The sequence below is a fragment of the Exophiala mesophila genome (assembly GCF_000836275.1).
Source record: "Exophiala mesophila strain CBS 40295 unplaced genomic scaffold supercont1.1, whole genome shotgun sequence".
Taxonomy (NCBI): Eukaryota; Fungi; Ascomycota; class Eurotiomycetes; order Chaetothyriales; family Herpotrichiellaceae; genus Exophiala; species Exophiala mesophila.
The window spans coordinates 3,093,142-3,113,056 of NW_015622504.1; the positions used below are offsets into that span (position 1 = coordinate 3,093,142).

Here is a 19,915-nt window from a genome sequence, read left to right on the forward strand (position 1 = left end):
TTTTACGTGTCTGATGATTTCTCTTGAGGCATACAGTCAAAGTGGCCCTAAAGTCTCCCAACCTACCTAGCTAGGCAATATACGGAGGTCCAGCGCCAATAAGTGTGTATTTGTTCATCGACACAACTTTGGTCAAGCGCTCTGAGCCCCAAGGGACCCAGCTGTTTGCCTGCCGAGCCCCTAAGAATTATGCCCCATGCCTAACTGCCACCTAGACCTTGAGCTCCCCAGTTTGTTAGGTAAGGTCAAGGACTACTGTATACCAACCTTACACATCCTCATCTCATGACCATTTGTCTGCAAGGAGAAAGGGCTGCTGGTCTCTAGCCAACCTAGGCAAGCTAAGTAGTCAATCAAGCCAGAGTATTTCATCTTTTCGGTTAAACTTCAGATTCTGGATGAGCCGGATCTTCGTGCCCCCGCTCACTGCTTCATCACCATCTTGTCATTATTATTGCAGCCGCGTTGTTGTCCTGATCTCCAAGACCATCCAGGCCAAATGAAATTTTTCTCCATTCATCCAAAACGCCAACAACTACATCGTATCCGTCTCATCACCCATCCTAGCTCCAATCTCTCGTTCCAGCCAACATCTGCGCCAAACTTCGTACTATCGTCAAACCCAGCCAAGTGCACGAATATCGCATTGGCCAGGGCTGCACCTCCCTCTGCAGCTGAGACCTCGCTGTCGCGCTTGCACCGTCCTCAATTTCCCTGACGACGACAATGGGATGCCTTCTTTAAAAGCCTACACGCATTACGAGACTCTTGCATTCTGTCAGTTAATTGCAAGCCATGGACTGGACCCATCCTCTTTCGAAGACATTTCCACCTCCTTGAATGCCAATCAACTCATTCGCGAAAGCACCACCTATGATCAGTCGCGATTCACGGCCACCGCCTTGCAGACACTCTACGATGAGTTGCTTTTGGCTGAAAAGTCGGCCCAAAAACCTGCCACGAATGGTGATACAAATACCAAAAAGCGAAAGTTGTCGGCCTCTCCTAGTCCACCAGAAAAAGAGATCCCATCAGACGAAGATCTTTTCCAGATTCTAGTCGAACGGTTATATGGTCGATTCAGGGAACAAGCCATCAAAGAGATTCGTCAAGATGAGGAGGCCTATGCCACTTTACAGAAGGATGTCACTGAGCTCGAGAAGAAGGTGAAAGATGAGGAAGCCCAGCAGAATCGAGCGCGAGCGCTGCTTCAGAAGGCCCAGGCCGACCTAGACGAGAAGAAAAGAAAGGACCGGGAAGCATCCAAGGCCGCTCAAGCTCAAGCTCAAACACAGGCCCAGCCGCAGGCTCAGACTACGGTACCACAGAATCTTCCCAGCCCCGATCCTGCTGCTGCACAATTGCAAGCAAGTCTCGATGCGACTCGACCTGACCTCCCAATTCCTCCGTCCACAGCTCCGTTGGAAACGAAGGCTTCCCCCTCACCAATCCGGACTACGCAACCGCTGGCGCCGTCCAAGTCGCCTGTTCCATCTACGACACCCATACCGGTGTCCGCGAGGCAGTCGGCTGAGCCAAATGCTAGTCGGAACTCGCAACCTCCATCAATCGGGCCCTCGACACACAACTCCCCAGGCTCTTATCCTCGAACTTTGCAAGTCCCACCGCAACGACCCAACTACGCGCCTATCAATCCTCAACATTTCCAGCCAGGCCCTCATGGCCAGCCAGTGCCGATTGTCCCTCATACCCCAGGCATGCCCATGCCTCCACCAGCCGAATTTCCAAATCTGAAGAGAGCGAATTCTTCAGGTCAGGGCAGAGGATCTCCAATACACATGACACCTCAGCAGGCGTACCCTCCGTATCCTCCCTATGGTCAAGCCCCTTGGCCCCCGCATATGAGTCCACAGCATCAATTCCAACAAACGCCTCCATATCCGAACCAACCCTATTATCCACAATCGCCCAACGGCCGGGGCATGCCATATCAAACACCTCATCATCCCCAGTATCCTCCCTTCCCACAAAGCGGTCCTGTTCACTATCAAGGTCAGCCACATCCACAAGGATGGTACCCTCCTCATGGCCAACCATATGGCTTTTCAGGGCCTCCTAATGTGACACCGGGCCCACGATCTGAGTCACGGCGTGCTCTGTCGAAAGGACGATCGTCAACCCCTTGGAAGAAACGGCTAGAGCAATCCTCAAGTTCACGACTACCCAGCCCAACCCGGCCGGAAAGAGAAGTTAGTCCCCTCACTGACACAGAGTCGCCGTCTCAGCCAGGTAAACCGACACGGTCGTCGACGACGACGACGAAGGAGCGACTAGCGGCAGAGTCACCGACACCAACTCGAGAGCGACAATCCACTAGGGGTCAACGAGTCGCTTCTGCTACGCCGTCAGCAAGATCCCCGTCTGCTGCTTCCATGACCTCTGAAACTCCGACGGAAAGTCGCAGGAAAGGCCGGCCTCGAAAGATCAAGGCAGAACCACCGAGCACCCCAGCCGCCATCGCTTCAGATAACGAACAACCAAAGCCATCTGAACGCCGCGGCCGCTCACGAGGGGAAGCACTGGCATTGCCATCAGAGATTCATTCTACTGGCACTACAGCGCAGAAGCGTAAACGATCGACAACACGAGATAGTATCACTCCGTCGTTACCTTCGCCAGAACCTCCTCGGTACTCTACGGCTCAATTTACACACGATCCAGGCTACGTGGTTGTATCGAAGAACTTCCACAAGACGGCCCTTCTCCTCATCAACGACATCTCGACTCACAAACTGGCGGGAATCTTTGGCAAACCGCTTTCTGAACGAGATGCGCCAGGCTACAAGGATTTGGTTCTCCGACCACAAGACCTCAAGAGCATCAAAGCCGCCGTTTCCAAAGGTGGCAAAGCTGCACACATTGCAATCGAAGCCATCGAAGGAGATCAACGGAGCGGTGTAGAAGAGAGCACAGAACCATTGCCACAGGGTACTGAGTCCGAAAGCAAAGAAGGGTCATTAGGCAACGGCATGTTCTTGGTCAAGACATTTGAAGACATCGTTCCACCCAAGGGGATTGTGAACTCGAGCCAGCTGGAAATGGAAGTTGCGAGAGTCTTTGCCAACGCCGTCATGTTCAACCCACTACCTTCGTCAGAAAGAGGCTTTGGCCGATCTCTTCGTCTTCGAAGAAACGGAGGCACGCTCGACCCGCCCCGGGAGACCGAGCGGGGCGATCATGACAACAACGACGACACCGACAACGAAGACGACGAAGATGAAAACAACGACAACAACAACGTCGAACGACCTTCTCCCAGTCAAGACTCGGAGGGTTCGCCGCTTGACAGCGAAGGGGAAGGCGGTATCATCGCCGACACGCGCGACATGTTTGAAGACGCTATCGACCGTGTGTCCAAGTGGAAAAAAGTTGAGTCCGAAAGATTGGCCGGGCCGGACGAAGCGTCGGCTCAGTTGACTTCGAGACCTACAGCTACAGCTGCGGCTCACGACAAAGGCAGTGCCTCGGTGGCGGCTAGTGTCCGCAATTCGAGCGTCAGTTCAGCCGTGCCAGATGAAGAGTCTGGTCCGGCCGTTGAGAACAATAATACCACTGCTGCTACGCCCGCCGCCCATGCTCCAGGCACGGCGAGGAAGAGGAGACGTCTCGCTGATTGAATCAACGTCTCTGTGGTTGATTGCAGCATTGATTGACCAATTACTGGCGGTCTGGAACTAAAAGGAGGTGGATGAATGGCGGGTATATCAAGTGATAATCAGACTACGTAGAACTGCCTCATGTGAGCGGGCGTGCTTACAACAGTCAGTCCAAGAATCTATCTATACTAGCTGGTCACTCGATCGATTGGGCCTCCATGACGCGTGATAAACCATGACGATCTACAATTCTGAGAAGGTTTCGTTGCCGTCCCCAATGCCTTTTTTCCTCGCTGTAATTGATATGAGAGTATCAGAGATGACTTGATAATGGTAATGATAATCCACCTGTCCTTCTTCCGTGGGATGCCATTTTCATTTCGTCAGCGCTATTTCGCCAACAGGCTTCGACTTGAACAACGTCTCGACAGATGGACCACCATCTACCTATCTGAATGACGTGGAAAAGAATGTTGCCTGGCCTGCTGAGGCTATTCCCCGGACTTGAGCACCAAAGCAGGCAGTGGCATGAGAATAGAAAACTATTCAGGCGGCCAAAGCAAAGTATACTGGAAGGGCCTTGCAGCCCTCTTAAGTCTAGGTACATGAGATGAGGTCATGGCGCGGAAGTGAGTTGGTGCGAGACATGATCCTTTTGTGTACATATACCCAGGACACCCAGGGTATCAGGTATCTGGCGACCTGGCCTAGGTTGAATAGGGCTGATCGCGCCGAAAATGCACGGTACGTCCTTTTGCGACTGACTAATAGGGTAACGGGCATGGGGAAACCCGGAAAAAGCGGAAACGTCAATGGAAAGAGAGGGGGGAGATAGAATTGGGGCTTGGACAAGAGGCCGATCGAGTGAATCAATAGCTGGGGTTTCTCGCTTCGCTTCTGTTTGCGGTGCGGCTTTTTCCATACTGCATATCGCCGGGCCGGGGCGGTCTCATGCTAGTTCTCAGTGAACAGGGAATGGTCCGAGGCCTCTGCAATGGTCGTAAGGCGTGCCTCGACGGCTCACTGGTGGTGCGATATGCAGATGGGATGATAGAATATGTCAGCAGTCCGGGGTCTATCTCCAGATTTGGCCGGGCACATGAAGAATCAACGGTAATGAGTTGGGATTTGGGTTGGTCGAATGGGGAGGAGTAAGCAAAAGGGAGAGCGGGACAGGGAAGCCGCATTCTACCAGGGCGCATGCATTCGAGAAGGTGCATGGGTGATGGGAAAGATGTGTTGTCTCTTTCCCACCTTGAACCGAGTTGCAGTCGCATCAGAAAGGGCGGATCGGGGCGCACCTGCCGATCTGTCAACCGACCCAGCATGCTGTCGCTGGGGTCCAGTGGCTATGAGAAATCCGAGAGAAAGAGTTTTTGAGGTCAGCTGCAGTATGCACACCGCCGGATGCGGCCTCACCGGTTCGTGCATTAGCTGATGACCGCTTCCAAACACGTGGGAAGCTGCTGACCGCGTGACAACTAGGTCAAGGATGAATTTGGACAAGAGGCATTCATCGACACATGGCTGTGCGGCTGCCCTATCTAGGGACTGAGCCTTGTTCCCAACAGATACATGGATGTCATTGGGCTGGTCGTTGCGACTGGTCTCGTTCGGGAGGACAACGATCTGGGTGTTCGATGGGCAGCTTACCTGGGGAATGCGATAACAAGGGAACAGGGTTGATGTCTGACGGTCGCTTCCAGATGAAAACCAATGCATGTACATCGTTCCCAAGTCCAAACCTTGTACGGGGTTTCATTCCTTGAGCAGAGGATACAAAATCAGCATCTACCTTTTGTCCATCCTTTGTTTTCGCAGGGTCATGCAGGAGGGTCATAACCGAGTCCATAACGAGTTGTAGTCATTTGGTGCTACTTCGATAGTGACAGCGTTCACCAATGGAGTTGTATCTGCTGGCCACAGATCGTTACTGAGGGCGAGGCGTTGATGCAATGCGACAAAGTCGGACGTGAAGTCTGGCTTTCGGTTGAATGTTGGCTGGCAGGCCACCAGGCTGATAGTGGATCCATAATACCGGCAATCCTGATCTTTGTTGGACGTCGAAATTGGATGGTGACTGTCTGAAAGAGGCAGCTCGGACCATGTGCAGTCAATGAGCAGCATTGTTTTGCAGTCTGACTGCTCGTGGATGCGGATTTGGTTACACAGCATATCCTCGCTGCAGCACAAGATATACTCAGTATTCATTGGGTATGGTTTAGGTGGAATATCATGCTGCCGTATCGTGACTTTGCTAAGGAACCTGTTATGGTCTCGTTTTCGTTTTCGCATTCAAACTATTGTCTTTTGAAGTGTATCATGCAGCCTCTCTCTGCGCACAGACGAGCCCATGACGCTGACGCGTATGCAAAAACTCGTAGTGGACAGACACCAGGTGATACGAGGGGTTCTTGGAGCAATGACACGGATGACACTTTATTCATGGGTACCTAACCTACTGACAGGACCTAATGTTTATGACGCGAGATAGGTGAGCAGGCATGACAGGTCCTCGGATTTGTTGCGAGTACCTCCGTTTCCCAGGGCATACTGTACATTTAACTGATGGCTAGGCGTGCTAGGCAGGGGAGTCATGTCATGGTGGGTTGGAGGCACGGGAGGTAATGTCATGTCACTATCTGTGCTCTCGTCAAGCCCAGCGGAGTCGAACTCAAATTGGGCACCACTACGGAGTATGCCTGCTTCATGGCAGGATCCTTGTTAGCCGAAGTGTGAAGAAGGGTCGTACGTGGATGGAGACGTACGGAGTATGAGTCATGGACTTGGACATCGCAATGACCCTCCAACACGCAAGATAAGCGTAGAGCATCCCAGGATCTCCCTTCTGCTCCTGCCTCGCTTGTACTCGTAGCCAACCTACGGAGTAACTCCGTACATGCCTACTCTTCTGCCTCCTACTCAAGTACGCCAGTGTACAGAAGGCAAGCACACAAGAAAACCCTGAAAATCAGCAGCTGCCACGTCATGTCAAAAGGATCCTGCGGACGATTCCCAGGTCAATCAATGCTCGGCACGGGTTGCTTATGGTGATGTGATTGGAACCTGGACCAAGATACGGATACTGTGACGACCACTGACGACTTCATCTAAATCTGGGGTGCATCCACCGTGGCTGCCATGTTGGCACGTCTTGGCGATGTTCGTCCAGTTATGATGAAGCGGTCCAAGAGTAGTACAAATGAGTGCCGACAAGCGAAGTAGGACGACGTCACGCGCTCCACTGGGCGCCTGCACGTCCTTACTCCTGAAACAGGGACATAGGGAGAGACTCGTGGCAATGTCGATCAGCTTCTTACACGTACGGAGTACATTATGCGTACACAAACCGAGATAGTGGCCTGGCTACCATTGCTTGATAGGCATACGGAGCATGTCAAGTCTAAATTGAACTTGGCCTACTGTAGCGACAACAGGAGGGTGTCGCGTCTCCTGATTATCTTTCGGAGAAAGGATCCCAAGATCGGCGGTCAAGGTGATCTGGGAGATTTTCAGGGTCCCAAATGAATTAATAAGTGGAGGAGGTCTTAATATAGAACTCATGGTGGTTTCAAGCCGGATCAGTGGATGTGTATAGCAACGGTCAATTTCATGCATACCGTGCATCCCATGGGTCTCATGGTGTCATCGATAGTCCTGATTGCCAATCTATGATTCAGAGTCAAAGCTTACAGAGGTGAGCTGGCAGAGGTCACCAAGGGTGACAGCTATGCCGTGCGTCTGCAAGGAATGTGAGCAATGCGGGCACTGACGAATGCACACAGTAGTGATAAATTATAGCGCGCAAGTTTTGGGATATCGTGCATCACTGGTGACTTGTGATTTTGGTAGTCCAATCCACGGGCGGCGCACTGGGCAGCGGAAGTCTTCGGCTGTGCCTGAGCTGGCTGGTGGCAAAGCATGCGTGTTTAACTGGCAGACTGGCAAGTTGGCACCGTTGGCAACCTTTGGTGACCTGGAAGGTTTGAAGGGCCGAGGGCCGGAGAGGGGAACAAATGGGTGGACATGGACGGAGATCCCGGCTCTTGCTGGAAGGTCAATGAGTCCTTCGTAGCCTATTACTATTACTTAGTGGGCCCAACGGCTTGGAAACGTGGGCAGGAGTGCAGCTGCAGGCAAGGGAGTAACTGTGAGGACCGAGAGAACCTCGAGTCGGCCTGTCTATCAAATACAGTACATGGTCATTTCAAATACAGTTTTAGTTCATGGTCTCTCATCCTCTTTTTGCAAAGGGATGGTTCGCGGTTCCTGTGGGCATTCGCTTGAGTCGCAAGCGCCCGCCCTGTCCAGTCGAGGTGCATTGTTGCATGCGAGCAAAGGGAACACAAGATTGCGATCTGGACCAAAGGGTCGGCTGATCATGCTTTCGTGGGGGTTCGATGGTCAACACGTTGGGTGACTTGCAGCTTAGGCAAGAGGATTGGAAGTGAGGTTGTCCACGTAGTCCACGGCGCGGCGGTCGTGAGGCGATTTCCTGGAGTGCCAATACAGGTGATGAGATGGATGCCGATAATCCTAGAACTCCAAGCCACGTCGGCTGATGCAAACCAGCAAGCTTACACGTCGGTGCTGGCAGTGCTGCACGTCGACGTTTGTATCTCGACGTCGGACTTATGTACTCCCACTATAGTTCAGTGGTCAGAAATGAAATGCAGAGTCACAGCCTGGTCGCCTGGCAGCCTGTCCTCCATCGGAACCACACGCCTCAGGAATCATCTGCTAGTCAAACCTGTACATGGACTAGTGGCATGCTGATGCTGCACGTTTGTTGCGCAACCTCTGCAGTTTCGGCCTGCATCTCACGGGTCTCGTGCCACCTGGTCGGGCGAAGATACGGAGAAAGCGTCTGCTGTCAGATCCTTTCCATCATGTAACCCCAGAACAAAGAAGCAACAAGTCTTGACCCATGAATAGAGCCCTCTTCTAGGTGAGATAATCATCAATGATCACGAAGCAGCACTCAGTCGCTACCAAAAGCGCTCTACTTTGATCTGAGGCGTGCGTAAAATATCCGTGTCCCCCAAGGCAAGCATCAGACAGGCCGGGTACCTTTCCCAACTAGTTTTAGGCTTCCAATTTAGGCAGGTAGATACCTGTGGGACCTGGGGGTTTTCAGGTACGATCACGTCGTAGGAGAGCTTGGACAATTTCCCTCCAAGGGAGCTGGCTCAGCTCAAGCCTCGCTCCCACTTCCCACTGGGACCTGGTCCAAGCGTGGCGAACTGTCGCGCTGGCTGATTCTCGCGAAGTCGACGTCTGGGAGAGAATCGTCGAAGCGAACATGTCGACGCCAAGGATGCCAGGAACTTCCCACGCTCCAAGCCGGTCAGCTATCGTTGCTAGCAGCTGCCTTTCTCCGTAAAACGCACCATGATCCGGTCTAAATTCGGAGTGACGACACGTACGAGAGTACTCGTTATACGTCTTCGTGCTAGTGCACACTCCGTAGCATGGTCTGCAAGCCAGCCGTGTTCGGGTTTCGGATTGGCGAGAGCAGATGAGGAGCACACGGTGGATCTGAAATCGGATGTCTCTAACCAAGCTGGGTATCCTCCTGTGTGACCTCGACCTACTCCGTACGGTACCATTCGACAAGCGAGGCGGAATGAAAGCAATCCTCCAGGCTCCAGATACGCCGAACCATGACCAAAGAACCTAGCAATAAAGGTTAATGTACGCATACGCTGGTACAGGACATGAAATGAGCTGCCATTTCTAGCTTGACAAGGGAACGATATCGTTGGTCAAGACAACAAGGATTGTCATTTTTGCGACTGGTGTCTGTGTGCCATGTCACCATTCGGTGCGGCAGTCGCGTTGGTGATCTCTACTATACGTAACTTGGAACCTCCATGCCACAAGTCAAACAGAAGGCCGCAATCTCTCCAGATCATGACAAGTAAAGACTAGGGTGTGGATGACAGATCGTCGATTTCTATGCGTACGAGTAGACATAGGGTTCTCGGACTGGATGTCGGAGGGGCTCTGCACAAGCGTCACAACTCAGCCTCAAGCGCCTCCCAGCGACTGCCAGTGGCTGTTTGCTATGTGCTCGTATATTTAGTTAAAGTCCGCCAGGTCTTTAGTATGTAGAGCGAACCACTGTAGTGACATTTATTAGTCCCTAGGTGTCAGGGCTGAAGTGAAATGCCTACAGTCCAAAGACCTTGAGACAAAGCAACAAAGCACTCAGTTTCATCCTAACTTCTGGGATCAAGTGAGTTTGGGACCCGTGCGGCTTCAAAGTTTGGATTTTGCCAAACAAGAGTCTGCCATCGTGACAGGAGGCAGATCCCACCAATGATGCACATCTTCTCCTGAAGGTCCGCCTACGAAGTCAGTAGTACCGAGTTTATTGGATGTAGCCTCTGGTGTCGTGGGTCATCCGTGTTCTGAATAACCTGCCGCGAAAATGCCATTTGACCACCTGGACATTGAAATAGCACGTCGCTCGATGTAATGACAATGCCATTCTGTACAATGCCCCTTGGCCGTTTAAGTCTGGGAGCTCCCGCTTGCACTTTAGACTCCACGCAGCATCATCGACCTGTGTTTGCCCCGGCTCTTTGTGCTTTTTGGGTCCTGGAGCCCTGTGAGCCCCCCAAACTTGTATCTGATTTTGGCACTAACGAGAGCCCATTTCAGCCACTCACCCGCCCGGACGGTTGACAGAATCTTTTGTTAGCGAATCCCATCCCTGAACCATGTCGATTGCCCCCCGGCCAACTTGGCCTTGACCATGCGTGCTATGACGGCTACAGAGTGGGATGAGTCTTGCCGCAGAAAGCAGTCGGACAATGCTCCCCAGTGCTCCTCTAGCCCCCTCGGCCATATTGGAGATGCGCACTCCGTAGGCTGCAGTCACTCACCTGCACCGACCCACTGTCACTTGCACTGGTGCACAAACTGCACTGATGCACTGCTGCAAGTCCCGTCCAGACGACGTGGCCCTTGCTCCGCCTCCAGGCCTCAGACTTCCGAGTGGACGGTTCCCTACCATTCTAGAGGGAAGTATGATTCGTCCTTTCCCCAAACCAATGCTCGGGAATCTGCAAGACAGACCGGCCCTTGCAACGTCCACTCGCCCTGGAATTTCTCTGCATTTTCTTTTGCATTTCTGCTTTTTGCGTGTCTGCCCTGGTCTCTTTTGGTCTCTTTGTCCTTGAGGTCTTGACCCCATTTCGTATCCTCGCTTCCGATTTTTCCTCCTCGTCCATTCGTTCCTTGTCCTCCTCCTCTCTTCGTCCACTGCCCGTCGTTCGTCACGAATCTTGCCTTCCCACTTTTGGCGCGCCTGATCCTCCCTTCCCTTGCACCTTGCAACCTGCTTACAACCCGGCTCCTTGAAATCGTGCTGCGCACATTTCTACACCATCAAATCCCACCAGAGCAGAGAGACAACTGGGTTGCTTCTCTCTCGTCCCTTCCTTTGTTCTCATTACTTCGCCGTCTACACGCTCTCCTCAAAAAAACCACCGCAGCGATCAAACCCTGCCCGTCCATCCGGACCTCCACCACCACCATATATCCTGTCCTCTGCTCGAGATCAGATTTGACCTCGTCACCGCTACAAAGTACAGATCCCAGCCTCGCTTGGACGTCAGCTGGTCTTCTCGCATGATCTGACCGGCGACCTACATTCGACTAATCTCGTCTGCAGCACGTACAGGCTTCCGCACCTTACGACTGCAGGGTTCTGCAAGGCTCAACACTCACTGTGCCTACCTCCAAGGGTGCGCCGCTGCCTTGCACAACCGGAACCGTTTCTTCGCTCTCTCCTACTCCTTTAGCAGGGTTATACGAGCCTCCACCCTCTTCTGAGTCATGGCGACATTCTTCACCATGTCCTGACAAGCATTCGCATCAGCTTGCCAACATCACGGCCCCGACAACTTTCTACGCAGCACTATGAAGTTGTCAAAGACCTCACGACAGAGCTGGACTCATTTGTACCGTCAACTTCGACCCTGAAATCCTCATTCACTTCCTTGTTCCAACATGACTTCTGTTACCACATCGCCCGCCGTCAGGGCTCTCCAGAGTCGAGAGCCCTCTCCTTCACCTCGGGTTCGTCCACTGGCTCGTATGCCCTCAATTCAGAGGGTCAACTCCGCCGCCCTTCAAGGCTTCGCTGTCACACCGGCCCCTGCTACCACAAATTCTTCGGTCGCCCCAAGCCCATATCTGCCATCTCAAAGTTCATCTCCCTTGGTCGCTGTCTCCACCTACCAGTACTCGCATCTAGGAAGTCCAGGTCCCCTGGAACTACCAGAGTCTATCATCTCCACGGCCAACAATCCATTTTCTACCCAGAAGGAACCCTTTCCCAACACAAAGGCTGCTCTCATACGCAAGTTATCCCAAAGTGCCAAAGATGGCGTCACTTCAACACGCCAGATTCTGAGAAGAAAGGCTTCTTCTTCCGCTCAAAGTCGCCGAGATGAAAGCACTGGCCCCATTGCTCGGAGACGAAGTGATAGCAAGACCGCCACTACTAATAGTGGTATACCTAGTGGCATCCCTAATGGCATCCCTCCCGACCTATCACCGGTCGACATTGTCTCCCTCGATCCTCAACCTGGCCTCGGTCTTTTCGACACATTAAGTTTGTCTAGCGAGCCAACTTTGATCGATACGAGCCCCGAAGGTCGAGGTCCCTGCATCCCAGAACGACTCGTGGCCGGATCCTGGTTGACCAAAATCACCAAGAACAAAAAACAGGAAAAGCTCTTTTTCTTAGACCCTGAAGGCTCCCGCGTCTCTTGGCGAGGGATAGCCACCATGAAATCTTTCCATGTCGACAACATCAAAAGCATCCGCAGCGGAGTAGAAGCTACGAGTTACTCGCAGAACTTTCGTGGTGAAAGCGTCGACCCTGAGTTGTGCTTCACCATCAACTATGCCGCTTCAGATTCTTCAAAGTCTGTCAAGACTTTGCATCTTATAGCTCACACTCATGCTGACTTGAAACTCTGGCTCGACACCTTGGAAAGCGTCTCCAAACATCGTGAAGAGTTGATGACAAGCATGGTGGGGTCCACTGAGCGCGAATCCATCATGCGTGCACACTGGAACTATGAGATTGACAAACGCTCACACAAAGTGAACCCTGACACACCCGATGGACTTGACTTCCAGGCCATCCAATCCCTGTGCCGCAAACTTCACATTCACGCTCTCGAGAAAGAATTGGAATTACAGTTCAATGCTGCGGATGTGACCAAGTCCAAGCTGTTGAGCTACGAGCAGTTTAAAGACTTTGTGCGAGGCCTTCGCGAGCGACGAGACATCAAAAAGATCTTCAACGAGCTCAAAAAAGACAACTCGTTGCCCGGTCTCACTCGAGCTCAGTTCTCCTCATTCCTCAAAAACACACAGGGTGTCTCGATAGATACCCTTACAGATCCATCAATCTGGGAGACAAAAATCGACGACCTTGTCGCCAGTTCGTTCCCCGAAGACCCTGAAATGAAAGCTGTAGGACTCATAGATGCCAATGCCTTCGCCGCTTTCATCATGTCCAAGGATTGTCATATCTACGCACAGCCAGAAGTCCTGCCTCCGCGCTTCGACCAGCCCTTGTCCGAATATTTCATCTCCAGCTCACACAACACCTATCTCACCGGCTGGCAAGTGGGTGGTACCTCCTCGGCGGAAGCATACATCACTGCTTTGCGCCATGGCTGTCGCTGCATTGAAGTCGACTGCTGGAACGGTGCTGACGGCTTTCCCAGAGTCACCCACGGACGTACCCGCACAACATCAGTCTTGTTCTCCGACTGCATCAACGCTATCAATAGTTGTGCATTTGACGTCTCCCCATACCCACTGATCATCTCCCTTGAGGTGCACTGTGATCTAGACCAGCAGGCCAAAATGGTCAACATTATGCATGAAGCCTTCGGTGACCGTCTCTTGTTGCATCCGCTTCCCGGCGCCACCAACAAATTACCCTCGCCCGAGCAGCTTAAATTCAAGATACTCATCAAGGTCAAGTCTACCGAACTTCATGCTGACCTTTCTTCGCTTCGCCGCACGAGCTCCAAGCGCCGTGATCGCAGCGGGAGTTCGCCCAACCGATCCATGGTCCAGACAACCAACTGGGTGAACCAGACCTCGACGTCTGTGCCCAACGCAGCCTTGATCACGCCACCGGAGACACTATATTCTCCTACCGACCGATCGGTGACGGTGACAAGCGCCAGCAGTGCCGGCGAGGAAAGTGACATTGCGGGACCAACGTCCTCACATCCACGTCATCGGAGAGGTGAGAAGATCGACAGGTCTGCAAGCGCCGTTACAGAGCCTGTGCGGACTAGCCCCAAAATGAGCAAGGTTGGTCCGTATCTCTCTGCCCTCGGTGTGTATCTCAAAGGCTACACCTTGCGGGAGAGTCGAGACCTCGAATTTCAGCAGTACAACCATATCTTCTCCCTGAGTGAGAACCGAGCTATTGAGCTATGCCACTCTCCCGAAGACAAGGCTCGTTTTGAAGACCACAATCTCAAGTACTTGTGCCGCGTCTATCCCAAAAACCTTCGAGTCCAGTCGTCAAATTTTGACCCGAACACATTTTGGAGACGAGGAGTTCAAATGGTTGCCTTGAATTGGCAGACATTTGACGCGCACATGCAAATGAGTCAAGCAATGTTTGCTGCTGGCAATGATGCCTTTGGCTATGTTCTGAAGCCAGACTACCTCCGCAAGTCTCGTGTCAAGTCCTCGGTTTTTGAGCACCGGGTCAAGCTACCACGCTACGAGACCAAGTTCTCGGTTCAAATCATTTCAGCTCAACAATTACCACGACCTGCAAACATGAGCAAAGAGACGCCCTTGAATCCCTTCATTGAGGTCCAGATGTTTAGCGCCGAGGACCGAGCACGTGGGATTGCCAATGGCTCAGGTGGTCAGCAAGCATCGCGCAATGATGGCTATCACGGTATCGGCGTTCCCTACCGACGTCAAACGTCCATCACGTTTGGAAATGGCTACAACCCTCAATTTGGAGAGACCATCGAACTCGGCCTTTGGACCAAGTATCCGGAACTCGTCTTCGTCCGATTCATCGTTTACAATTCAGACGATGGTCGACCTGCGGGAAAGGGGGTCAAACAACTGGCTGCATTTACCGCAAAGTTGGATAGCTTGCAAAGAGGCTATCGCCACCTGCCTCTCTATAATGGCTACGGCGAAGAGTTCATCTTCTCTACCCTTTTCTGCAAGATTGCCAGACAAGACCGTGCGTTGTTGCCGACGTCATTCAGAGAGAATGAACGACCCTCTCGATCCACCATCCTGCAGAGCTTCATCGTCCGCGGTATGTCTGGAGATCGTAGCAGAGATCCCTCGTCTAGCTACGAAGAGAGTCGCAGACGCAACCAACCAACCGAGTCTGAATGGAAAGACTGAAACTGTTGCTAAACAGTGAATTTGCTTGTACGATATAGCAATTTGTATCAATGTTGGAGTGGGCGTTATGAGTTTGACTAGAGATACCCGAACAAACAAAATGACTTGATGACACTTGACTAGATCTGCATGTCTGGCGACGGACTGTTATCAAATGGGTTCACATACGAGGGCGAGTTGTAGCCACGACCGCCCGTATTCTCCTATGTATTCCTAGATAGGTAAATAGTTGGAGGCTGTTTGGAATTTGATTGTTTCCTTTCCCCGCGCAAGGCAGAGACAAGGCGAGAGCCACTTGGTCCTTAGCTTAAGTATCCTACTATTTGTCCGTGATGCTGTCTTGAGTTCAACCCTTGTATAGTGGTCGATTGCTTGCTCCCCCTGAATCCCCACTGCCTCTCATTCCACTAAGCATCTTTGCGCGAAAGAAACGGTCTGACGGAGGTATACTAACACTGTCCTATAGCGGAATCATCTGTCGAAAAGGGTTTGGTGGGCTGTGCCGACTGATAAAGTGGAATGGTCGTCCATACGGAGGGCTCAGGTCTTCAGCGGTCAGAGAAAATAAAAGGCTTAGAGGCTTGGCTGCAGCAATTGCGGAACTGCCACATCCAACGTCGTGACTTGTGTGCAGCCTGACTTTGTTCTTCAATTCTGCCATCTCATCCGCGAACCTGGCTGCAGTGGCTGTGTAGGAGGAGGCCAGCTACTGCAGTATGGCGTGAACTGTTCGATTTTGAGACAAACAATCATCCGGACGAAACAAGCACTCAACGCCCTTCTACTCTGGGTGCGGAAGCATCTTTTAGCACTTTCAGTGAAAGACATTTCAACCAGGCAAACGTCTTGCCCCAGGGGCCGAACATGATGCAGTGGATCGAGGGTTTCGACTCGCAAAACTTCCAGCTTGACATCGTCGGTAAGCTCCTCCTCAGGCGGGCCCGTCCGCAAGGCTTGATTCCTTGGTGCTCACTGGCGACGCCTAGGTTTTCTTGCCATCCTTGGAGAGGGTTCCGTTGAGACAATCGCCCAAATTGCTACATTAAGTCACCTCATATATCTCCCTCGACTCCTCCCTGCCCCGCAAACCTTCATTAGACCCTCCCGGCCTGAGAAGCTCGAGACGACGGCCGGGGCAAAAGTGATTGGAGTCCATTCCGGCAATGCTGGGGAAAATATCCATCATGTGGCCCATGCGCTCCACCGAGGGGACAAGCTGGCGCCCAATACTGTGAGCTGTATCAGAATCTTAGAGAATGACAAACCTCGGCCATCTATCAAAAGATTTGGGCCCTTGGCCTTTTTGTCCTTTCTGGGGTTTGCCATGAGTGCCACTTTATTGGGCATGTCCATTCACTACAATGATGGGTGAGTTGATACATGCTGAAGGTCACCCAAGATGCTGACATCTGCTTGGTGAAGTATGGCTCTCCTTGCTACCTGTCTGTTGTCATTTCTGGGGACTACGACGGGGGTCGCCAACAAATGGAGCCCAACCCCAAACGACCCAAAGCCTGATCCTCACTCGCCGCGTGGGGATGTCGTGATCAAATATCCCCAAGGCGCCTTTATAGTGGTCTCGTGCGAAGAGCGGACTGCACGATATCTTTATTTCAATCCCAGCGAGCGGTGTATCTATCTCATCAAGAGCACTACGCTGTATCGAGTCTTTTCATTGGTATCCACACTGCTGCTCATGGGGGGTGTGATATCGCTTGCCAATGCCACCATTGAACTCCAGACAGCCTTTGCCGGTTCTTACATGTTGATCAACATATTCTACTGGATCGGAGCTGCTCTGCCCCCGGCACACCATTGGGACCTTTCACGATTGGAAATGACTCACATTGTGGTGAAGGGCGGAAGACCTCCTAAAAGTGCCACCTTGGACAATGTCCCCCTGACATATACCGAAGCCTTGTGGAAAGCTATTGCGGTTACAGGGACGAGCAACTGGGCCAGGGAGGCAGGCTGGGCGCCGAAGACGCCGGCTTGGGCAGATTGGCTCGATGAGGCCGAGGAGGCTGCTCGAGGCGAGCCCCTTAAGTCGAGTGTCGAGGACATTAACGGTCAGCAGACCGAAGTCTGGAGAATCCGCAACTGGGATAGCAGGAGTGCGCTCTCGACGCTGTTACGATCCACGACGGACAGAATCAGTGCCAGACCAGCCTGAGATTGAAGATACTACCATGACATGCTAATTAAAAATTCCCACGACTAGGTTGCACGAATCTGGGTGACATTTTGGAAGACTCACAATGCATGTGTGCACAGAGGGGGATGAGCTTGAAATATGAGACATGATATGACGTGCGAAACGAATCACAAAATCGCTGGAACCAAAAATGACTGGCACGAGATGACTGACATGAAACGACTGACGACACAATGAAGCCATGACATAGGATTAGAAGATAGACTGATGAAGGACACAGTTAATAATATGACGAACATCACGACGATCTGCAGTAACTTATGACCCCATATTGAATTGGTACGCCTAGGCCCAAGCCCCTCGGCCCCTCAGCCTGTGTGAAGTGTCCCCCACCCCGCAAAGGGCAAACATTATTATTGAGCGCAGAGGCGGTCCCCAACCCAACTTTCAAACATCAACTCAAACTCTTGGCAATACTAGCGCACACTGGCCACAAATTTTTGGAAACCACCATATCCGTCGCCCAACACCTGCACAAGTCGGTCTCTTCGACCATCACCACCAACAACCACATAATGTGAGTCCCTTCGTCCCGCCAGCAAGATGAACGAGAGAATCCCTGCATGTTGCTGCGGAAATGGTCTGCAGCGTCAAATGCTGATTCGAGGAATGTTTAGATCCCCCAGTGCTTCCTAGAACCGAGTGGTCAAGGTCGCAGTCATGCCTTTCACCAAACTGTGAGTAAAACATCACCATGTTCACTCTCCGCGACCATAACTCAAAGCTAACCGATCCTCAACAGCGTCAAGAACTCTCCCTACTTCTCCCGCTTCCAAACCAAGTACAAGCGTAGAAGAGCTGGCAAGGTAAAACTGCCACAGTCCCCGTCCCTCGTTGAACATTTCACTGACCAAGAGACTCTCACTGCAGACTGACTACTATGCCCGTAAGCGATTGATCAGCCAGGCCAAGAATAAGTACAATGCACCCAAGTATCGATTGGTCGTTCGCTTCACCAACCGCGACATCATTGCCCAACTCGTCACGGCCCAACTCGACGGTGACAAGGTCTTCTGCGCCGCCTACGCCCACGAGCTCAAGCGATATGGCATCACTAACGGCTTGACCAACTGGTCTGCCGCATACGCTACCGGACTCCTCCTCGCCCGTCGCGCCCTCAAGAAGCTTAATCTCGACGAGACATTCACCGGTGTCGAGGAAGCCGATGGCGAATTCAAGCTGACCGAGGCTGCCGAGGGAGACGATGAGGAAGGTCGCCGTCCATTCAAGGCCTTCCTAGACGTTGGTCTGCACAGAACCTCGACTGGTGCTCGTATCTTCGGTGCTCTCAAGGGTGCTTCTGATGGTGGACTCTACATCCCTCACAACGAGAAGCGATTCCCTGGCTACGACAACGAGAGCAAGGAACTCGACGCCGACACTCTCCGCAAGTACATCTTTGCTGGTCACGTTGCTGAATACATGGAGACTCTGGCCGACGACGATGAAGAGCGATACAAGTCTCAGTTCGTCAAGTACATTGAGAACGACATCGAGGCTGATGGCTTGGAAGAGCTCTACACCGAGGCCCATGCCGCCATCCGAGAAGATCCATTCAAGAAGGATGATGATGAAGGTGACAAGAAGAGTAAAGAGGAGTGGAAGGCTGAGGGCAAGAAGTACCGAACCCAAAAGATCAGCAAGGCCGAGAAGGAGCAGAAGATCAAGGAGAAGATCGCCTCCCTTGCTTCGTAAAGACATCGACACATGAGGAGCAACGCGGAGTCTTGCAGGGTTGGACACAATTTGTCCGGTCAGTTTTCCAGCTCAGACGGTGCGGGATCATTCAAGCCTTGATGGCCTTGTATGGTCTCGCAACAAATTTTGGTGATGGTTGAATGGAAAAAATATTCAACATGCCAATGAAATGATGAACTATCAAAAGAAATTCCTTCCCAGTCTCGACTCAGTCTCTCTAAGAAACCTCGTAATATGACGCCGATATGCAGTAGAGACTGTCTGACATACAATAAGCTTTCCTGTTCGGGAAAGGGTTTCAACCAATAGTATGGCGTATACACTGCAACATTAAAGGAAATGTCCAGGTCCCTACCGAGCAGGTTACTAAGGCAAGATCTGTGTATGGCTGAATCGTATTAGTCAGATTTGATGGAGTGATTATTGTTATTATTGTTGCGACAGCCTCAAGTTCCGCGTATGATCAGACAACCGGAATTAGATGGCTGCAGTTGATCAATCCCGAGACCAGAGCCTCCATCCAGTGTCTGCTCGTGGCCATGCGGGCGACGTTTGGCGCAACACCGAAAGGCTCGGCCTCCGTCACAGAACCATCGCACATTAAGGCAAGCTTTCGGGCTGGGCACCACGCTTGCCACAGACTGGAAAGCAGCGCTTTTCTTGGTAGCTTAGCACAGACAGCCGAGAAAGGCCAGATCTCTTCTATCCACATTTTTTTGAGGCAATTTCGTAGAGACAACAAAAACTTTTGCAACTGCTCGTGATGAAGGCAGTAGTGCGAATCCTGTAAGCAGGTTCTGAATTAAAATATCAGAAATGGTCTCATGATTAAGCCCAGGCACGGGACCCGATTAATTTTCTCCGCACATTCTCAATGCCACCCGCCATCGGCTGCTTGTGACGAACATCTCTGCCCCTCCCGCTCCCCAGCCTTAACCATTCGCTGCCCCCAACC

The 19,915-nt window shown here is 52.0% G+C and overlaps 4 protein-coding genes across 5 annotated transcripts; all 4 read left to right on the forward strand.

Moving 5' to 3' along the window:
* Nucleotides 1-394: 394 nt before the first annotated feature.
* Nucleotides 395-3,888, forward strand: PV10_00993 (uncharacterized protein). Its single transcript, XM_016365142.1, has one exon. It carries the CDS (start codon nucleotides 732-734, stop codon nucleotides 3,636-3,638), a length of 2,907 nt encoding a protein of 968 aa, XP_016228791.1. The 5' UTR covers nucleotides 395-731; the 3' UTR covers nucleotides 3,639-3,888.
* A 6,869-nt stretch (nucleotides 3,889-10,757) lies between these two features.
* Nucleotides 10,758-15,324, forward strand: PV10_00994 (uncharacterized protein). The gene has a single exon (XM_016365143.1). The coding sequence runs from the start codon at nucleotides 11,637-11,639 to the stop codon at nucleotides 15,045-15,047; it is 3,411 nt and encodes a 1,136-aa protein (XP_016228792.1). The 5' UTR covers nucleotides 10,758-11,636; the 3' UTR covers nucleotides 15,048-15,324.
* A 390-nt stretch (nucleotides 15,325-15,714) lies between these two features.
* Nucleotides 15,715-17,220, forward strand: PV10_00995 (uncharacterized protein; the record flags this gene model as incomplete). The annotated part of the gene is made up of 3 exons (XM_016365144.1): nucleotides 15,715-15,966; nucleotides 16,034-16,415; nucleotides 16,470-17,220. The coding sequence occupies exons 1-3, from the start codon at nucleotides 15,912-15,914 to the stop codon at nucleotides 17,218-17,220; spliced, it is 1,188 nt and encodes a 395-aa protein (XP_016228793.1). The 5' UTR covers nucleotides 15,715-15,911.
* A 462-nt stretch (nucleotides 17,221-17,682) lies between these two features.
* On the forward strand, nucleotides 17,683-19,150 carry PV10_00996. 2 transcript variants are annotated; one of them, XM_016365146.1, is made up of 4 exons: nucleotides 17,683-17,779; nucleotides 17,880-17,939; nucleotides 18,005-18,068; nucleotides 18,133-19,150. In XM_016365146.1, the coding sequence occupies exons 2-4, from the start codon at nucleotides 17,923-17,925 to the stop codon at nucleotides 18,955-18,957; spliced, it is 906 nt and encodes a 301-aa protein (XP_016228795.1). In that variant the 5' UTR covers nucleotides 17,683-17,779; nucleotides 17,880-17,922; the 3' UTR covers nucleotides 18,958-19,150. The 2 variants fall into 2 exon arrangements, with proteins under 2 accessions (XP_016228795.1, XP_016228794.1); XM_016365145.1 differs by having other exon boundaries at nucleotides 17,683-17,939.
* Nucleotides 19,151-19,915: the final 765 nt, after the last annotated feature.

Coding starts and splice junctions, on each gene's coding strand:
- PV10_00993 (XM_016365142.1), top strand. CDS start 732: ATGCCTTCTTTAAAAGCCTACACGCATTACGAGACTCTTGCATTCTGT.
- PV10_00994 (XM_016365143.1), top strand. CDS start 11,637: ATGACTTCTGTTACCACATCGCCCGCCGTCAGGGCTCTCCAGAGTCGA.
- PV10_00996 (XM_016365145.1), top strand. Junction 18,069..18,132: donor AGCGTAGAAGAGCTGGCAAG/GTAAAACTGCCA, acceptor CTCTCACTGCAG/ACTGACTACTATGCCCGTAA.